Source organism: Drosophila rhopaloa, unplaced genomic scaffold (assembly GCF_018152115.1).
Source record: "Drosophila rhopaloa isolate 14029-0021.01 unplaced genomic scaffold, ASM1815211v1 contig_155, whole genome shotgun sequence".
Taxonomy (NCBI): domain Eukaryota; kingdom Metazoa; phylum Arthropoda; class Insecta; order Diptera; family Drosophilidae; genus Drosophila; species Drosophila rhopaloa.
In genome coordinates this window covers 6,788,591-6,806,131 of record NW_025335034.1, presented here as the reverse complement: position 1 = coordinate 6,806,131, position 17,541 = coordinate 6,788,591, and the positions used below count along the sequence as shown (strand labels likewise).

General features: G+C 40.1%; 3 protein-coding genes across 4 annotated transcripts; 2 read left to right on the top strand and 1 right to left on the bottom strand.

Moving 5' to 3' along the window:
* Positions 1–8,668: 8,668 nt before the first annotated feature.
* On the top strand, positions 8,669–11,736 carry LOC108044469 (melanization protease 1). The gene is made up of 4 exons (XM_017123489.2): positions 8,669–8,826; positions 9,056–9,219; positions 10,573–10,768; positions 10,817–11,736. Exons 1-4 carry the CDS (start codon positions 8,757–8,759, stop codon positions 11,539–11,541), a joined length of 1,155 nt encoding a protein of 384 aa, XP_016978978.1. The 5' UTR covers positions 8,669–8,756; the 3' UTR covers positions 11,542–11,736.
* Positions 11,571–12,850, bottom strand: LOC108044476 (charged multivesicular body protein 3). The gene is made up of 3 exons (XM_017123503.2): positions 12,690–12,850; positions 12,315–12,555; positions 11,571–12,258 (listed from the first exon to the last, which is right to left on the bottom strand). The coding sequence occupies exons 1-3, from the start codon at positions 12,732–12,734 to the stop codon at positions 11,858–11,860; spliced, it is 687 nt and encodes a 228-aa protein (XP_016978992.1). The 5' UTR covers positions 12,735–12,850; the 3' UTR covers positions 11,571–11,857.
* Positions 12,851–13,376: 526 nt separating this feature from the next.
* LOC108044453 (ATP-dependent RNA helicase SUV3 homolog, mitochondrial) lies at positions 13,377–17,462 on the top strand. 2 transcript variants are annotated; one of them, XM_017123470.2, is made up of 7 exons: positions 13,377–13,503; positions 13,567–13,893; positions 13,951–14,454; positions 14,516–14,825; positions 14,884–15,018; positions 15,083–15,712; positions 15,769–17,462. In XM_017123470.2, the coding sequence occupies exons 1-7, from the start codon at positions 13,401–13,403 to the stop codon at positions 16,169–16,171; spliced, it is 2,412 nt and encodes an 803-aa protein (XP_016978959.1). In that variant the 5' UTR covers positions 13,377–13,400; the 3' UTR covers positions 16,172–17,462. The 2 variants fall into 2 exon arrangements, with proteins under 2 accessions (XP_016978959.1, XP_016978968.1); XM_017123479.2 differs by lacking the exon at positions 13,377–13,503 and having other exon boundaries at positions 13,785–13,893; positions 13,962–14,454.
* Positions 17,463–17,541: the final 79 nt, after the last annotated feature.

Sequence of the window (17,541 nt, the reverse complement as noted above, 5' to 3'; positions counted from 1 at the left end):
TGTGTACCCGCCTACTCCATCATCCGGCAAAGGTAAGTAATGGCTTGGCCAATCAATTTCGTGCCCATACCTCACCACACAATACCTCAGAACCACATCTGTCTCAACCACAGTCAGAAATACACCCACGTCCACTTCAAATCCCACAGCCACTGACGAAAAGTTTATGACCACAGCAAATTGAAAGAAAATCCATTAGGGAACAAATTTCTTTCTTCGCCCACTCGGAGGGTGAAAACAATAAAACTCAAAACAAACTCTACCCTTTCATTTTTATAATTTTTCTGCCCTTCGGTTTTTATGCAGTTTAACTTGTCAATTTCGTAGGCAGTTTTTCTAAGCTGTTCAAACTTTACACTGGGTTTGCGAACAAATTAACTGATTTTGTCTTGTTTATACTTTCAGCCAAGTTGAAAAAACGTCTTAGCGATGCTTTTAAAAATTGCCCATTGAGAAACTTGTTCTGAACAAAAGTCTCAAAGATGAGAGTCATGCCACGATTCGGTTTCGGTTTCAGATTACACGAATACGCAAATGCGAATATGTGTAAAGGTGTATACATATGTGGAAGAGTAAAACTAAGTACCCTACTCTTTTCAACCCTTCAACGTGCATTACCTGCCAGCTATACTAACTTGTGTCTAAACTGGGCTTACATCGATCGATTTCCAAATGCGGATACACTTATACCCAACTAGCCCTATTGCCTGTATTGTAATAACCCAACTAAAAGACAATTTACGGTCCCCTCTTTGAGAAAGTTGTAGATGGACCCAAGCGTGAGAAACGGCGTTTTAGTATTAGCACGTTTGGAAATGTTGAATATTTGAGTAGTAGTATAACTATTTTAGTTAAGCGCTAAGCAACGCACATTGATGCAATGAAGCAGTTAGTTCCTTTATACTTGATACGAAACGGGCTATTTTAGAGTTGGCTCGACTTCGGTTACTCCATAGGCACAACGATTAAAGGATACCAAATTACGATACACCTACAAACACTGACTAGAAGGAATCGTAGAAACCAAATGTGAAATCAGAAATAAATCAACAACGACATTAGTTTAGAGCAACTAGAATAGCAAATTCGCCGCATACCCAGAGTCTTTCAACGGTGCTAAGGGCACTTTCTAATAGCATTCATGTATGACTACGAGTAATATAGGTGGCTCGAATGTTTTCGTTGTTTGCCAAGTAATTCATAAGATTTTTAAAGTACCTGAAATTCCATTGACCCTACTGGAAGTCTAGCATTAGGTTAAGGTCCTTAAAAACAATATCACGTATTGCTGAATGCAAACGACTTCTTGTTTGTTTAAGATCTGCTCAACGATAAGTGCGTATTTCTACAAACTTTTCACATTTCACATAGACCACTTACTATATGATAGAACAAAAATGCTTGTTTCGGCTTGCCGATGCGAAAATATATTTTCCAATGCGTTCCATCCGATACGCCGATTAGCCAGCCAGCTTGGCTAAATATTCATTATGGTTGGCATCATTTTAAAAGGAATTGGAAAAGAAGAATTGGTTTTAGCATCAATCATTTAAATAAAACAATCATATCTTACCTAAACGATTTCGTGTCTTAATTTTAAATATTACATGATTTTACAATTTAAATTATATATAATAATAAGAGAATAATTCAAAGGAAAAGGCAAAAAACAGATATCAGAAGTAATTATATAGTCTAAGTATATATAATTTACATACCAAAACGACCGACTGAAATTATTGTTAAAAGTTTTATGAACTATACTTGCATATTTACATATATTGATATGATCAAGTAAATGAATAAATAAAGAAATATATATACAAGAAATTCATAATAATATATTAAAGTTTCTATACCCTATCAATCATAAATTTGCGATTCAATATATACATGAATACTTAAATTTAATTATAGACGAATAAAATCAAATTTTAAAGATGTCACAAGGAGCATGCCCAAGTCAAATAAGTTATCTAGGACCATATACAAGTAAATCGAATTCGAACAACAGTTTTGACATGTCACATGTGCATCAAGCCATTACTTATAATATCATAAAAACCACTGTCGAACACCTATCATCTGATCATATCTTTCCTGTTTTCGTTTCAAGCATTCAATTTTAAATCAAGGCTACTTTTAAAAGCAGGTATTAGAGCGCCTCGCCTATGATGGAGTATAATTTAAAATTGGCAATTGTTCGAAAGTTCATCCTTAAATGTCCCTGCAAAAACCAAAGCCAGTCTATTAATACCAGCTTAGCAAGTTATCGAAGTTCAATTTAGCGTTCTTGCATTTCGAAAAACTTTTCAAGAAAGTAATCTAACCAATGCCAATGGTCCTGTCGAACAAATATAACCCATAGGCCAAAAGTTCTTGTAACATGTACTTAGCATTCTTGCCATGGCAAGTGCGAGGCAAACCATTGCCGTAGCGATTACCAGTATTGTACGAGTTGAATTAATTATATTGTATTGCATTGTAATATGTTGTATTGTATTTACTGTTGAATTGTATTTTAATATAGAACGAGTTAATTTCCAATAAAGAGTTTTTAAATGCATTATGAAAAAACTCCAGGAATGCCGCATTTTTATTTTCATTGCTCGGATGGCAGTTGTTTCACCGTCACGAATTCGAACTTAATAAAGGCCAAATGACCCCACATCCTCCATCTTCTCCCCACCGCAAACCATTCCACGCACATCTTCCATTGTAGGAAGCCGTTATTGGAATTCGGTAAAACTCTTCCTTAACAATCCACGCTGCTGTCGTTTTGCGGGCCGCATTGTTTAGACATAAAATTCCCAAGTGTTTGGAATTCAGAGACTTCTCTGTGCCGGATGACTATGACTATGCTGTCGTTGCGCCACGCTTTCTCCGCTCCCTCTTCTTGGCTTTGTAGACGGCACTGCATCGTAGTTATTATTCCGATATCATCCAAACGTCGGGTCCCATCAAATGAGGTAGAATGGAAAAAAACGGAGAGGGAGATGAACCAAACTTTCTTGGCATGGCTCACGTTCGACAAATCAATACGGAAAGTGCCTGCCATTCCAGCAAAGATGTTTTGCTTAATTAAAAAAGTTCATCGCTATTTCGGTACAATTCTCTGAAAAACGTACATCGTAGCATATTTAAATGCTTCCAATTTGGCCTGTTCATTCTGTTTAAATTTCGTCAAACGCAGGACATTTACCAGGAGTCGCTAGGAACCAGCCCAATGACCAATGTGCGGGAAAACCTGAACCTTATAAATAATGCAGAAAAGGCTTTTAATTATACGGAGGCACTGGGCGGAACACACAACTCAACGTCCGAGTACTTTGCAATCAGCCAAGTGTGAAAAGCCGTGTTTATTAGCCCAAAACAACGGCATAGGCGACGGCCATACAGTGGCCACCCCAGCTATACAGATTCCGATTTAATTTAATAGGAGTAGCCGGAAGTCCAGCTCAGAGATAAGCCGGAGGTAAGCCCTAATGAAATGCATTGTCAAATGAAATGGTAAAATTGACGACGTCCACTCTTTCTTCAAGTGGCCAATGGCATTAAATCAGCAAACTAATGGCCTCTAAGCAAACGACAGGACGACACGCACCCCCTGAGCAGGAAGATGCCGACTGCCGACTGCTAACTGTGGGGTGCTGTGGGCCAAGTGCTTTCCGTTCGCATTCTGCCCTCTCGATCTCAACTTAAAAGCACTTGTAACAAATTGAAATCATCTATCTTACTTTTCGCATTTATTGAAACCCACACTTACAGCCAATCGCCTGCCCCCAACAGCAATTTTCAATTCACCTCACCGCCCCTGTAAGTGGCGCAATTTGGAGAGTCCCTTGGTTCCCAGATAGCTTGCAACTTAGCATGTGCTTAAGTTAGGCACCCCTGATGCCACAGAAATCGCTTCCGCTAGAAATCCGCTGCATTTTTATTCCGCGGTGTCACAGACTTTGTTTGGATATTGCGAAGTTTATGAATAACCAAAATCTATTAATTAAACAAATTATTAATATAACAAAATTATTATTATATGTAAAATAACACGAATCATTGGTGATTATTTGTAGAGAACTGTTCTTCTGCACAAATTAATTTTACTAATGAAACTTGGTAAAAATTTGTCATTATGGACGATTATATATATCAAGCCTTTGTTATCTGCGTTAGCATCTGCAAACAACATACAAGATTTTGACAAATTTTTGCAACTTTGAGGCCAAATATATTTTCTTGGTCACATCATTGCTGAAAAACCTTTATTAGGCAAAATTTAACCGGCTATCAGATAACCGTTATGTTGTACAGCCATCAAATTGTAAATAATTTAACTAGCCTAATTATTTTCAGTTGCTATAATAGTTTTTGTAAATATCTTTATCCAAATGGACAACATAATTGTAAATTAAAACAAGAAAGGAACTTCTGCTTGCCGAAGTTTATATACCCTTGCAGTTATTACAAAACGACTACATTTGATTTCTATGCCTATATTACCAAAAACAATGAAGCTATGTTGATTTTGCGCTGCATTTTGCCATCGTTTCTATTGCAGTATCAACAATATTATGTTGTCCGGTTTTGACTAAACTAAAAGCGTAATTTTGAATAGTAAATAATTACCATATCTCAAAGGAATATTTTAATAGACAGCAAAACAAAAAAATTAAAATTTTTTTTTTTTTGATTGTTCCTATGGGAGCTATGTGATATAGTCGCCCGATCCCGCTCCTTCGACAGAGGGAATAGTTTGCGTAGAAACAGACGGACGGGGGGACGGACGGTAAAGCTTATAAAAAATTTAAGGGTCGGAAATGTCTCCTTCACTGCGTTGCAAACTTTTGACTGAAATTATAATACCCTCTGTAAGGGTTTAAAAAGAAAAGTCTCAAGCAGTACGTCTTTATTCGGTATGAATTTTATGTCGAAAATATAAATATTTTATTTTCAATTAATCGTCAATGTGCGCTGTTTTAATTTAGCATAAACAAACCTTTAACACCCAACCAAATCTCACGGTGATATTTAAATAGGTGTGGATTAAAATTAAACTATAGATAAATATATAACGGCTTATATTAAATTTAAATTCATTTCAATAAAATTCACCATTATAGAGCAATTATACTTCACAATGTGTTTAAACTTTTTTAAGCCATGGTGCGGTAGCACCTTTTCAACAAGTAAAACAAAAGTAAAACTGATCTTATACAATTCTATGCATGGATAAACATCTAACAATATTGTAAATTAAATGTTATTACACAATTAAGAATTTTGAGTTTTAGGTAATGATAGCTCGCTTTAAAATTAACATTACATTTTCTTAATTACTAATGACTTTTTTCAATAAGATAGTACTCACGCTTTGGCTAAATTTAAGGAAAACTTTTTTATGGAGGTGCCTCAGAAATCGGTGAAAATTTTTCCACCCTAAAATTTCAAAAGCTGTAGTAAAAACTTGAAAATTTGTATTTGCAATAACAAGAAAGGAAAGCTAACTTTGGGCGGAGCGGAAGTTGATATACCATTGCAGAATATTCTGTAAATAATCTTCTCCAAAATTATTCATATGATGCATTCTTATTACTCATAAAAAATCCCAACTTCCTAGCTTTAAAAACACCAAAGTTATGACATTTCCAATCGTTCAGTTTTATGGCAGCTGTAAGATATAGTCTGCCGATCCCGGCCGTTCCGACTTATATACTGCGTGCAAAGGATCGAAGGATGTGTGCAAAGTTTCAATTCGATATCTTTAAAACTGAGAGACTAGTTCGCGTGGAAACAGACAGACAGACAGACGGACATGCTTATATCAACTCAGAACGCGATCCTGATCAAGAATATATTTACTTTATAGGGTCGAAGATGTCTCCTTCACTGCGTTGCACACTTTTGACCAAAATTATAAAACCATCTGCAAGGGTATAAAAAGTTTGCGCCAACTCTAAAATTTGTTCGTAATAAGACCCAAAATTACATTTAAGACACAAAAAACTATTATTTTATTATTATAGCTTCAAGGTGATAGACCCATCGTTTTATACAATATTTTATTTTTGGGTATATAAGCCCCTTGTAGCAATTACAATAATAAAATATTCTATAAACAACTATATTTATTTTTTAAACATAGATCAAATAATTTTTTCTTTGAATTAATAATTAATAAATTTGCTCCATACGTATTGGCATTTATTAAAGGTTAAACTAAATTTATGGAGTGGTGAAATTAAATTAAATGTGTCCACTTTATTAAAAAATGATTCTTTAAATTTAAAAAAAACAGCTTTTACCATTCAAAGTCTACGTGAAAGATAAAATATTTATTTATAAATATATTTTATTACTCTCCCAAATTTACAAAAAGAATAATACTTGTGGTTTGTAATATTATATATCAGAACGCCATGTTTGGTTCTGAACAACATTTTTGGTAACATTTTTATTCTTCCGTGGTTGGATCCAATGCTGTTTTCCGATTTGTTTAAAACAGGGGTGTCACAGAAATGTCTTTTATCAAAATTCAAGCCCAAAACCAAATACCGGTTTAGCAGATGTCTCTTTTGGATTAATTAAAATCGATCGTTCGTTGCAAGAAAGCTGAGAGGTAACCATTCGCTTTGCTGTTTGACAGTTAATTTAAATTTGTGATTTTAATACCCGTTACTAGTAGAGTAAAAGGTATGTTGTCTTCCTTGAGAAGTAAGTAACAAGTAAAAGGAAGCGTTTCCGACTATTCAAGGTATATATATCATTTATTAGGATCTGTCTGTCTGTCCGTCTGTCCGTCTGTCCGTACGAATGTTGAGATCTATAAGAGACAAACTATAAGAGCTATGTAGAGCTTTGCGTTTAAACATGCAGATTATATTGATAAATAAGCGTGGCAAGTTTTTCACGTCCACTTAAACCCCCACAAAGACATAGTAGGTTAATATCGACACACCAATAACTTTTCAAATCTAAACCTTCTTTTAAAAGTTATTAAAAAATAAATCAAAATAGATTTGCTATTGTTGTTGTAATCAGAATATTGCCGATCAATAGACCAAAAATCTCCTAAATATTCGATTATTACCTACAAATCTACTTAACTCCATATATTATTATATTATAATTTTGCCATGCTCAAAAAGCAAAAAACAAAATATTGTAATAACAAGAAAGGAAAGCTAACTTCGGGCGGAGCCGAAGTTGAAATACCCTTGCAGAATATTCTGCAAATTATATTCTCCAAAATTATTCATATGATGCATTTTTAATACTCATAAAAAATCCCACCTTCCTAACTTTAAAAACACCAAAGTTATTTCATTTCCGATCAATCAGTTATATGGCAGCTATAGGATATAGTCGGCCGATCCTTATGAAATTTAATATGTCGAATTGATTGGGCAAAAATAAAACCCATAGAAAATCCCAACTTCCTAACATTACAAACACCAAAGTTATGGCATTTCCGATCAATCAGTTATATGGCAGCTATAAGATATAGTCGGCCGATCCTTATGAAATTTGGTAGGTCGGATTGATTGGCCAAATATAAAACCCATAGAAAATTCCAACTTCCTAACTTTACAAACACCAAAGTTATGGCATTTCCGATCAATCAGTTATATAGCAGCTATAGGATATAGTCGGCCGATCCTTATGAAATTTGGTAGGTCGGATTGATTGGCCAAATATAGAACCCACAGAAAGTCCCAACTTCCTAACTTAACAAACAGCAGAGTTATGGCATTTCCGATCAATCAGTTATATGGCAGCTATAGGATATAGTCGGCCGATCCCGGCCGTTCCGACTTATATACTGCGTGCAAAGGAAAGAAGGGTGTGTGCAAAGTTTCAACTCGATAGCTTTAAAACTGAGAGACTAGTTTGCGTAGAAACAGACAGACGGACAGACGGACAGACGGACAGACGGACATGGCTATATCAACTCAGGAGGTGATCCTGATCAAGAATATATATACTTTATAGGGTCGGAGATGTCTCCTTCACTGCGTTGCACACTTTTGACCAAAATTATAATACCCTCTGCAAGGGTATAAAAAGGTCGACACATCAATATTAGATGCTAAATCCAGTTCAACTGCAAGAGTATAAAAATATCTTTTCTCGTTTATGATTTATTGTATGCAGGAAAAAAAGTTAATTTGACCAACCAATTCTACAGATGAAATGCTCCAACTAAGCCAAAAATATTCAATAAACATTTTTTTAAAAGTTTTTTTTATTAAATTTATCAAAAGTAATCAAATAAGCCTCTCTGGATGCATATACATAGGTATTCTTATTTTTTGTCACGTGATACGTTAAGAAGTAGTGAACGCGCCCCTCAATCTGCTCATCGGCCGCAAGAGTAGCACTCAACGGATTGGAACGGCGATGACTGTGTAAGCGGTTCAATACCTGTCACTTTAAGTGCAGCAGATGAACAAAAACACCGCTCCCAAAGTGGAAGATCCCCGCTGAGCGAGGGCAACAAGAGCGCCAGAAAGCAGCAAGACTTGTTCGCAGTACGCAAAACCAGACCCTGAGATAAACCCACACCGCACTCTCTTAATTCTGGTGTGCTGCGACGACTAGTTGAACAAGTCGGGAGAAACCGCTGATAAGCTCTCCTCAGAACCAGGGGAGCTAAGCGCTCAGCAGTTTCAAGCCAGAGTCAGTGTGCTTCCAGCAGGCGCCCAGTCAGCGGATCGTTCTTCCAGATACATCTGTGTAGTGCAGTCCAAGATATCACCATGGCCGCACACTTTCTTTCGGCCGTTCTGGTGGTGCTCTTGGTGGGAACAAGCAGCACTTACGCACAAGGCAAGTGGCAGTGGAGCTAGGCCCAAAGCGCAATCATTCGGGGATTATTTACATCGATTCGAAGCACAAGGCAATCGCCTATCATATCAGCGCTGAACTTCACCCCGTCGCCTCGAGTCAATGACAGTGGGCTGGGCTCAGAGGGGAGAGTCCCCGTTCCCGTTCCCGTTCCTGTTCCCGCAGTTGTAAACACCATGTCACAGATCCGGCTTTTATCTTTGTTCCCCAGAAATCTTTGGGTATTGCACAACACCCGATGAGAACAGCGGCACTTGCATTAGCCTCAGGGAATGTGGGTATCTCTTCGAGCTGGTACAACGCGGAGCGGCCTCGACCGAAGACCGCCAATTTCTGCAACTCAGTCAGTGTGGCTACCGCAATAAGCAGGTGCTTGTAAGTACCATATTTCCACACTTTCCTTACAGAAATACGAAAACATAATTTTTTTGTGTAGCCCAAAAGAAAGCAATTCCAATTCCAAATTTGTAAATATTATATTTAATCAGCATTGAAAAGCGACACGATTCAGCAACTAGCCATTTTAAGCAAGTGCTCACATATGTGGTCGTTATCTATAAAAAGCTAAGTATGGATCTAAAGTCGATAACAGCACCTAATGCACTTAGTTTTCTCATTAAAAGTTAAAAAGGTTCCCTTTAAATTGACGCCAAAGGTCACCATTCCCTCAGAAATAATTTGTTTTATTTATGGTAATTTCTTTTTTAAACTACAGAAAGCATCAAATAAGAACTTCTTAAATCAAAAACATGTTTCTTAAAAAACGGTCTAAAGCTAAGGAAAAATATAATTTAAGACAAGAAATAAAAAGCACCTTAAGAAGCCATTTTCTTCTACAATTTTTAAGTTTATTGATTCAAGTAATGTTATTTATTATTTAAATAAATTGTTATTATAAATATTATTTCTCGGCGATCATAAAATAACACTTCTTGGCCTTAAAAAATATTTCTTGACTTCAAGAATTTTATTTCCCGTTTAAACAACGCTTAAGAAATTTAATTTATTGTTTTAAAATTATTATGTTTTGTTGTAAAGGCGTTTTCTAAAAATATATATATTGACAAAAAGTCATTAAAAGTTATATTTAAGTCAGTTCGATACTTCCCAAGCTCAAGAAAAAAGAAAAATATGAAAATAATAGTCGGGATTTAAAAACAGTTTCATGAAAAACCCGGATTCATCAGCTGTGTTTATGGGTAAATTATTTCTGAGGAAAGGCTATTAAATTTTATACTACATAAATGGGTAATGGAACGTAATAAGCGGTTTGGGAAGTACCATTTATTTTCTTAAATACAACATTAGTTATTAGCTCTGATCCAAAATCTGGCCAGTATTTTATTAACTTTCTGACTAAGGAATGAAAAGAAAATCTATCCAAAGGAGGCTATCAATTTAAATCGTGTTACTTATTTATTTAATTTTACAAAAAGAAATTTTTGAAGTGATTCGATGAAAAAATTACATCTCATATCCGTTACGTCCAACATGAAGCCGAGAAGGACCCCTCAAAAGTAACTGCGTAGCAGAAACCTTACCCAGCTAGTTTTGGGTTTGCACATTCGCTTCAAAGTTTGTTAATTATACGTACTGTTGCCTTTGATTAATTAAGTTATATGAACTAAAGCCTAAAACTTTAAGTGCAAAAAAAATATCATGGATAACTTTGAAATACATTTTATCTGTGAAAAAAGTTGAAAAACATTTGTATTACTATTCTTTCAGATTTGCTGTGCAAACAGCCGCATGCGTAACCAGCAGCCGCAGTGGGGCAATCAAGGCCAGCCTTCAAGGCGTCCCGACTCCGGCCTTCTGCCCCAGGCGCCCAATTGCGGCGACAACTTCGGCGACCGCGTGGTGGGCGGCAAGGAGACGGGCAAAAGGGAGTTCCCCTGGATGGCCCTGATTGAGTACACGAAGCGTAAGTAGTCCACATTCTGACTGATCAACGACTGACACTTTCCCCCAGCCGGCAACGTGAAGGGCCACCACTGCGGCGGTTCGCTGATTAACAATCGCTACGTGCTGACGGCCGCACACTGTGTCGCCGCCATTCCCAGCGACTGGCAGCTGACGGGAGTGCGCTTGGGCGAGTGGGATGCGAGCACCAATCCCGATTGCACCACCAGCAGGAACGGAAGGCAAGAGTGCAACGACCCCTACGTTGACTGTCCGGTTGTGGAGCGGATTCCGCACCCGCAATACCCGGGAAACGCCCGTGACCAGTTGAACGACATCGCGTTGCTTCGGCTGCGCGACGAGATCCAGTACAGTGACTTTATCTCTCCAGTGTGCCTGCCCTCTCTGGCGTCCCAGCGAGACGCGCTTTTCCTAGGCCGCAAGGTGGTGGTGGCCGGTTGGGGCCGCACCGAAACGAACTTTACGTCGAACATCAAGCTGAAGGCCGAGCTGGATCCAGTGCCGACGAGTGACTGCAACCAGCGTTACGCCAGCCAACGTCGGACTGTCACCGCCAGCCAGCTGTGCGCTGGCGGAGTGGAGGGTGTTGACTCGTGCCGCGGTGACTCCGGTGGCCCCCTCCTGCTGGAGGACTTCAACAACGGATATTCCAACTACTATATTGCCGGCGTGGTCTCATACGGACCCACACCCTGCGGCCTGAAGGGATGGCCGGGCGTGTATACGAGGGTTGCGGCGTTCATGGACTGGATAGAGAACACCGTTAGGCCCTAATCCTAGCGCACGAAAATGAACTATGTGTGTTAAAAGGGACATGCCGCAGCAAAAATCGATTTTTAATACAAGGTAAATTATACAATAAATAAAGTTAACTTGTGTAAATTTAAAGGTAGAACGCGTGCAGTTCAAAACAACTTGAACTGGGGCACTGTACACTTAAAATATAAAAACTGAATATTAGTTTCTGAAGATTATTTTGGTTTCTATAATTAAGCCGTGCAGACGGGTGTTTAGCATTTGGAAAGGGCCTGCCAGTACGAATTACTTGCCTCCAATTTCGTATCTAAATGCAATCCGCATAGCAGTCACCTTAAGATCGCAGCGAAGCTAGGCGACTCTGCATTTCCTGCAGTTCCTCGCCGTCGTCATCATCATCCTCCTCCACCGGGACCTCGACCCGACTTGCGGTCGCAGCCGCAGATGCCTTGTCGGCCGGAGTAACTTCTGGGGGCAATGGAGCTTCTCCTAGCTTGCCATCCGTGATCTCCCACAGAACCTTGTCCACCTCCTTGCCCGCCTCCTCCTCCAGCTCCTCGGACTCCTCCAGCGAGTCCATGGTCTCGTCCAGCATCTCTTCGATAATGCCGGCCTTCATCATTTCCTTGGACATGTCGCGCATGATGCCCGCCAGTTCCGGATAGCGCACCAGACTCTGCATGGCCTGCATGACCTCGGTGGACTTCTGCAAAGATCCTGCTACTCGCAAGGTGGCTGAAAGGAGGATAAGCCTTCGTTAGTTGGGTCAGGGGAGCGGGAACCCCACTCACATAACTGGTTCTTCATCTGCATCTGGATGGAGTTGAGGTGCGCCTTCGACGTGTATATGCGGTTGATGGCCTTCCGCGCGTTCACAATCTCCTTGGCAAGAATGACGCAGGTGTCGCGGTCATTTTTCTGCGCCGCCTGCTTGAGGGAGCGTTTTACCTTCTCCTCCTCCCGCTGGATACTCCGAATCTGGCGATCCAACTGGTTGCCCTCTTTCCGTATCTTGTGCGTCCACTCTTGCACCTAAATGGAAGTCACAGGGCGAATCAGAAATCAGAATACAATACACACAGTCCGCAAACAACGCAAAGTGAAATCAAAACAACTGGAATGACATCATTTCTCGAGAAGCTCTTTGCGGCTGGTTGTGTCATTACCTGCTCTTTGGAATCTTTGCTGGGGGTTTTGCCAAATAAGCCCATTGCACTGTAGAGGACGAGAACTGTTGACAATTTATATTACTAAAACTCGTAATTTGTTTAACAGTCCAAGTGAGTCATTTTGGTTCTGACAAACATTGCAGAGCGTTGCCACTATGTTTAATGGCCTTTAGATATGAGCGCTGTTTCTTGAAATTTGAGAGTATTTTATTGTAATTATTGTGCACGTCGTAGAGATTGAGAGTAGAATTTAAAAACAAAATAAATTCTCGGTGTCATAGAAATTTCTTATGTATATATTATTTTTCTTTCAGACATTGGTAACATCTTTTAAAGCACTGCAACTTAAACAGCTAACCATTATTAAAAAGTTGTCAAATTAGTTTGTGCCTCCTAATGCTTATTGTTATTAGACATAAGTAATCAAATGTCAAAAATTAGCTTTGTTCCATGTTTTTAAAAAATATTTCAACTTATAATCCGTTTGCCTTTACTGAGTCTTAAAAACTACGAAAACAGTAAATTTTCGTAAAATTGTTTTAAAAGAACAGAACATTTTTTTTTTAAATTATTCGTCTTTTATCTTTATTTTTTATTATTTATTAAAGAATCGGAAAGAAACAAATCTAAAACTGTGAGAGAGATTTGAAGAACTCCCCAGACAATTATCTTATTAACGCTGGATCTGGCAACGACGTTCCATGACTAATGACGTCAGGGGAACCGCAAGCAGAGAGCACGAGCACTCACCACCTCCAAATCAGCTGTGCCTCAGCTGCACAGCCCGCTTTGTTATATCAGAGCCAACAACGTGGGTTTCGCGAACTGATTTTACGCTAATTGTTGAATTAAAACCGGACTTGTTTTCCCCCAGACTGGAGAAACATGCAAAACTGTAGGCGCTGCATCCGCCTGCTGGGCGCAGTGCGGCAGCCTCACACACACAGCCTGCGTCCGTGCCTTTCGATTGCTTCGGACTTTCGACGAATGCACCGGTCGGCCCTTCAGTTTTCCCGGAAAAGGCCGGAGACGAATGTGTCCGCGTTGTTTAAGCCGGTGCAGGTGCAGGCCAACGTTGACTCCGAGGACGTGGGCTCCGAGCTGGTGGGCAAACTGGAAAAGGCCGAGCTGCTAAAAATCCTTAACAAGTTCACCCAACGCCGGGAAATCAAATCTCTTTGCAGTGAAAACGGGCTGGACGGTACGTGAGCGCCGATTTCTATTATCCACCCGCGTCTTACTTTGCATCCGTTCCAAGCCTACTTACAGCAACAGGCCTTCGGCTCTTTCCGAAGATACTGCATCGAAGCCGAGAACCTTCCTGTCGACCTGCACATAACCTTCAGTGACATTACGCAGGGAGCGGGCCACATTGATGACATCTTCCCCTACTTCCTGCGCCACGCAAAAACCGTGTTTCCTCACCTGGACTGCATGGACGACCTGAAGAAAATATCCGACCTGCGGCAGCCCGCCAACTGGTACAGCAACGCTCGCGCCATCACCAGGAAAATCGTGTTCCACGCGGGACCCACGAACTCTGGAAAGACCTACCACGCTATGGAGAGGTACCTCAGTGCAAAGACTGGTGTTTACTGCGGCCCCCTGAAGCTCCTGGCCACGGAAGTGTACAATAAGTCCAATGAGCGCGGGACACCATGCGATCTAGTGACCGGCGAGGAGCGCAAGTTTGGCATCAGCGAAAGCTCGCCAGCCAACCATGTCGCGTGCACTGTGGAAATGACATCGGTCAACACTCCATGTAAGCGAGTCGTTTGCTGTTCCTTAACCAGTTGTAACCCGTTCTCCCATTTCTGTTTCAGATGAGGTGGCTGTAATCGATGAAATACAGCAGATCCGCGACCACCAGCGCGGTTGGGCCTGGACTCGTGCATTCCTGGGGCTGATCGCGGATGAGGTGCATGTTTGTGGCGAGCCAGGAGCCTTGGATCTCTTGCAGAAGATTTGCGAGACCACAGGTGAAACAGTTGAAGTGCGCCGCTACGACCGTCTTACGGAGCTTACCGTCGAAAGCACAGCCCTAGGCTCATTGGACAACGTCGTGCCTGGCGATTGCATCGTTTGCTTCAGCAAACATGATATATACACGGTTTCACGAGAAATCGAGGCACGGTGAGTATTGCACTGCATTCGTATTAAAATTATAATGACTTGACTTGACTTTTTGTAGAGGCAAAGAGGTAGCCGTAATATATGGGGGACTGCCTCCTGGTACCAAGCTCGCCCAAGCCGCCAAGTTCAATGATCCCGCCAATAGCTGCAAGGTAATGGTGGCGACGGACGCCATCGGGATGGGCTTGAATCTGTAAGTATAATATGTCGAAGTTTGTTTTTTGGCCACATCTGATGCGCACAACATTTATTTCCAGGAGCATTCGTCGAATCATATTCTATTCCTTGATCAAGCCGTCTATGAATGAGAAAGGAGAGCGTGAGATCAATACAATTTCAGTTTCGTCTGCCCTTCAGATAGCGGGAAGAGCGGGTCGCTTTCGCACACAGTGGGAGCACGGCTTTGTAACTGCCTTCAAGTCCGAGGACCTGCAGATCCTGCAGCGCATATTGGCCCAGACACCTGAGCCGTTGAAGCAGGCGGGCCTGCATCCCACTGCCGATCAGATTGAGCTCTACGCCTACCACCTGCCAAACTCGTCCTTGAGCAACCTAATGGACATCTTTGTGAACCTGTGCACCGTCGACGATTCCCTGTACTTTATGTGCAACATTGAAGACTTCAAGTTCTTGGCCGAGATGATACAACATGTACCGCTCCCTCTGCGAGCCCGTTACGTCTTCTGTTGCGCCCCAATCAATCGCAAAATGCCCTTTGTTTGCTCAATGTTCCTAAAGGTAGCACGGCAATATAGCCGAAACGAGCCCATTACCTCTGAGTTCATCAAAAAGAACTGCGGCTGGCCGTTCAAGCTGCCGAAGACCATATTGGACTTGGTCCATCTGGAAGCCGTCTTTGATGTAATGGACCTCTATCTCTGGCTGAGGCAAGTTGCATATTAGTCTGCAGTAGAACAATAAATAATCTTTCTTGATATTACAGCTATCGGTTCATGGATCTTTTCCCCGAGGCAGCAAACGTTCGAGAGGCCCAGAAGGAACTGGACGAGATCATTCAGCAGGGCGTCTTCCAAATCACTCGCTTGCTTAAGAACACTGAGGCCAGCCAAGACGGAGAGATTTCAAGCTACGCAATGCGCCGGGTGACCCACGTCAAAGAGCCTCGTCTTCCCAGCGCCTCGCGAGGACGTCTTACTGAAAGATTGCTTGCGCAGGGACTGCTGACACCGGGTATGCTTAGTGAGCTACGCAAGGAATGGGACGCCCAGCAAGTCGGCAACACAAGCCCAGCCCCAACGGAAAGCCAGGAATTAGCTGTGGATAGTGACGACGAGGACAATTACTCAGGAAGCGGCCGAAAGATACGGAAAAAACGTAGAAAATGAACGAGCCGAGGAGTTAGCTGGTAAAATAAGAAATAACTATGTATATTACTGGTTTTTTTGTATAATATCGTTTTATTTTAAATGGCAATTAAGTAATATTAAAATTATTCTTTTGATAATCAACAATGACAATTTAATTGTTTAAATTGAAGAGTAGAAATATGTAATCTGTTTCAGAAAAAATAATCACCTTTATTTGCTTTCAATTTATGGAGGGAGATTCTACTCAGATTCTGTAATACTTGACCATAATTTGTGGCGAGGCTAACCGCTGTTGTACTCTGTTAAATTTGGAAATGTGTAATACTGAGATTTACGATTTCGATTAGCTGATTAGTCACTCGGCTGTTTAGCTTGCCTTCCAAAATGAAGTTTTAGATTTAGCTTATATATCGCATTTGTTGTAACAACGAACACACATTCACTTGAATTGCGGTTATAAAATATTCGACACCCAAAACATACAGATTTTTAAAAGATATAAATACATTGCAAAATACATTCATATGGTTGTACATACAAATTAATATTAAGTTTCTTGCATGCGCAGGGCAATAGCTTAATAGTTCTTGTTTTTTATGTTTCGATTTAACTTGAGTTTAAAAATAAATTAGTTTAGATATTTGTTAAAGCTTTCAAATTTCTTTTTATAAGTTAAACTTATGTAATTTATGCCGTTCCATTCAGAAACAAAATTTTCTCTTTTGAGAGAGCTTTAAACATTCCCACCACACCGACCATGTCGTCGGGTCATCTATCATCTGAGGACCCTTAGTACCTCGCTCATTGTAGAGCCCATTTTACCGATTCCTTTATCGAAATAAAGCTCTACTAAAATCGCTCGTCTGCACTACTCCAAATTGCATGCATATTTAGTCGCAGTTTTTCTTATATTTTTATCAACTTTGGTTTGCCAACTTATCTTCGGATGTTGAAGATTCCTTTGTGCGTTTGAATTCTAAGGTACCGATACTTTCTTCATCTTTTTCTGAATATCAAAACTGGAACATGCCTGGCTCTTGATCAAAATACCAAGAGTTAGTTGTGTCAAGGTATGTATAATGTATGCATGACTGTACGTATTGACTACAAATGTTCCTATTTAATTTCTGTTTTCATATTTTTGTATTAAAAAAGTGCTAGTCTTAACAGACTTTGGGCAGCCTATGCCGGGCTTAATATTTAAATATAAGATGCAGAAAGGTTTAATTACAAAAATTCGTCACTCGACCGTAAATTAGTACAGATGCACAAATGTACACAATATCTTCAATATGTACTTTTTTCCGCCTCTCCGGTTATTCATATAGTAAGTATTCTTTATCACAAACAATCATAAAATTTAAATTTTGAGTAGTAATTTAAATACT

Bases quoted from the DNA above. Each gene is read 5' to 3' on its own strand.
- LOC108044453 (XM_017123470.2), top strand. From the start codon at position 13,401: ATGACGTCAGGGGAACCGCAAGCAGAGAGCACGAGCACTCACCACCTC. The intron at 13,894-13,950 runs GTACGTGAGCGC...ATCCGTTCCAAG, and splicing joins CAGTGAAAACGGGCTGGACG to CCTACTTACAGCAACAGGCC. The intron at 14,826-14,883 runs GTGAGTATTGCA...GACTTTTTGTAG, and splicing joins TCACGAGAAATCGAGGCACG to AGGCAAAGAGGTAGCCGTAA.
- LOC108044476 (XM_017123503.2), bottom strand. From the start codon at position 12,734: ATGGGCTTATTTGGCAAAACCCCCAGCAAAGATTCCAAAGAGCAG. The intron at 12,556-12,689 runs GTAATGACACAA...ACTTCCATTTAG, and splicing joins GCAAAGATTCCAAAGAGCAG to GTGCAAGAGTGGACGCACAA. The intron at 12,259-12,314 runs GTGAGTGGGGTT...TCCTCCTTTCAG, and splicing joins GCAGATGAAGAACCAGTTAT to CCACCTTGCGAGTAGCAGGA.
- LOC108044469 (XM_017123489.2), top strand. From the start codon at position 8,757: ATGGCCGCACACTTTCTTTCGGCCGTTCTGGTGGTGCTCTTGGTGGGA. The intron at 8,827-9,055 runs GCAAGTGGCAGT...TTTGTTCCCCAG, and splicing joins AAGCAGCACTTACGCACAAG to AAATCTTTGGGTATTGCACA. The intron at 10,769-10,816 runs GTAAGTAGTCCA...ACTTTCCCCCAG, and splicing joins CCTGATTGAGTACACGAAGC to CCGGCAACGTGAAGGGCCAC.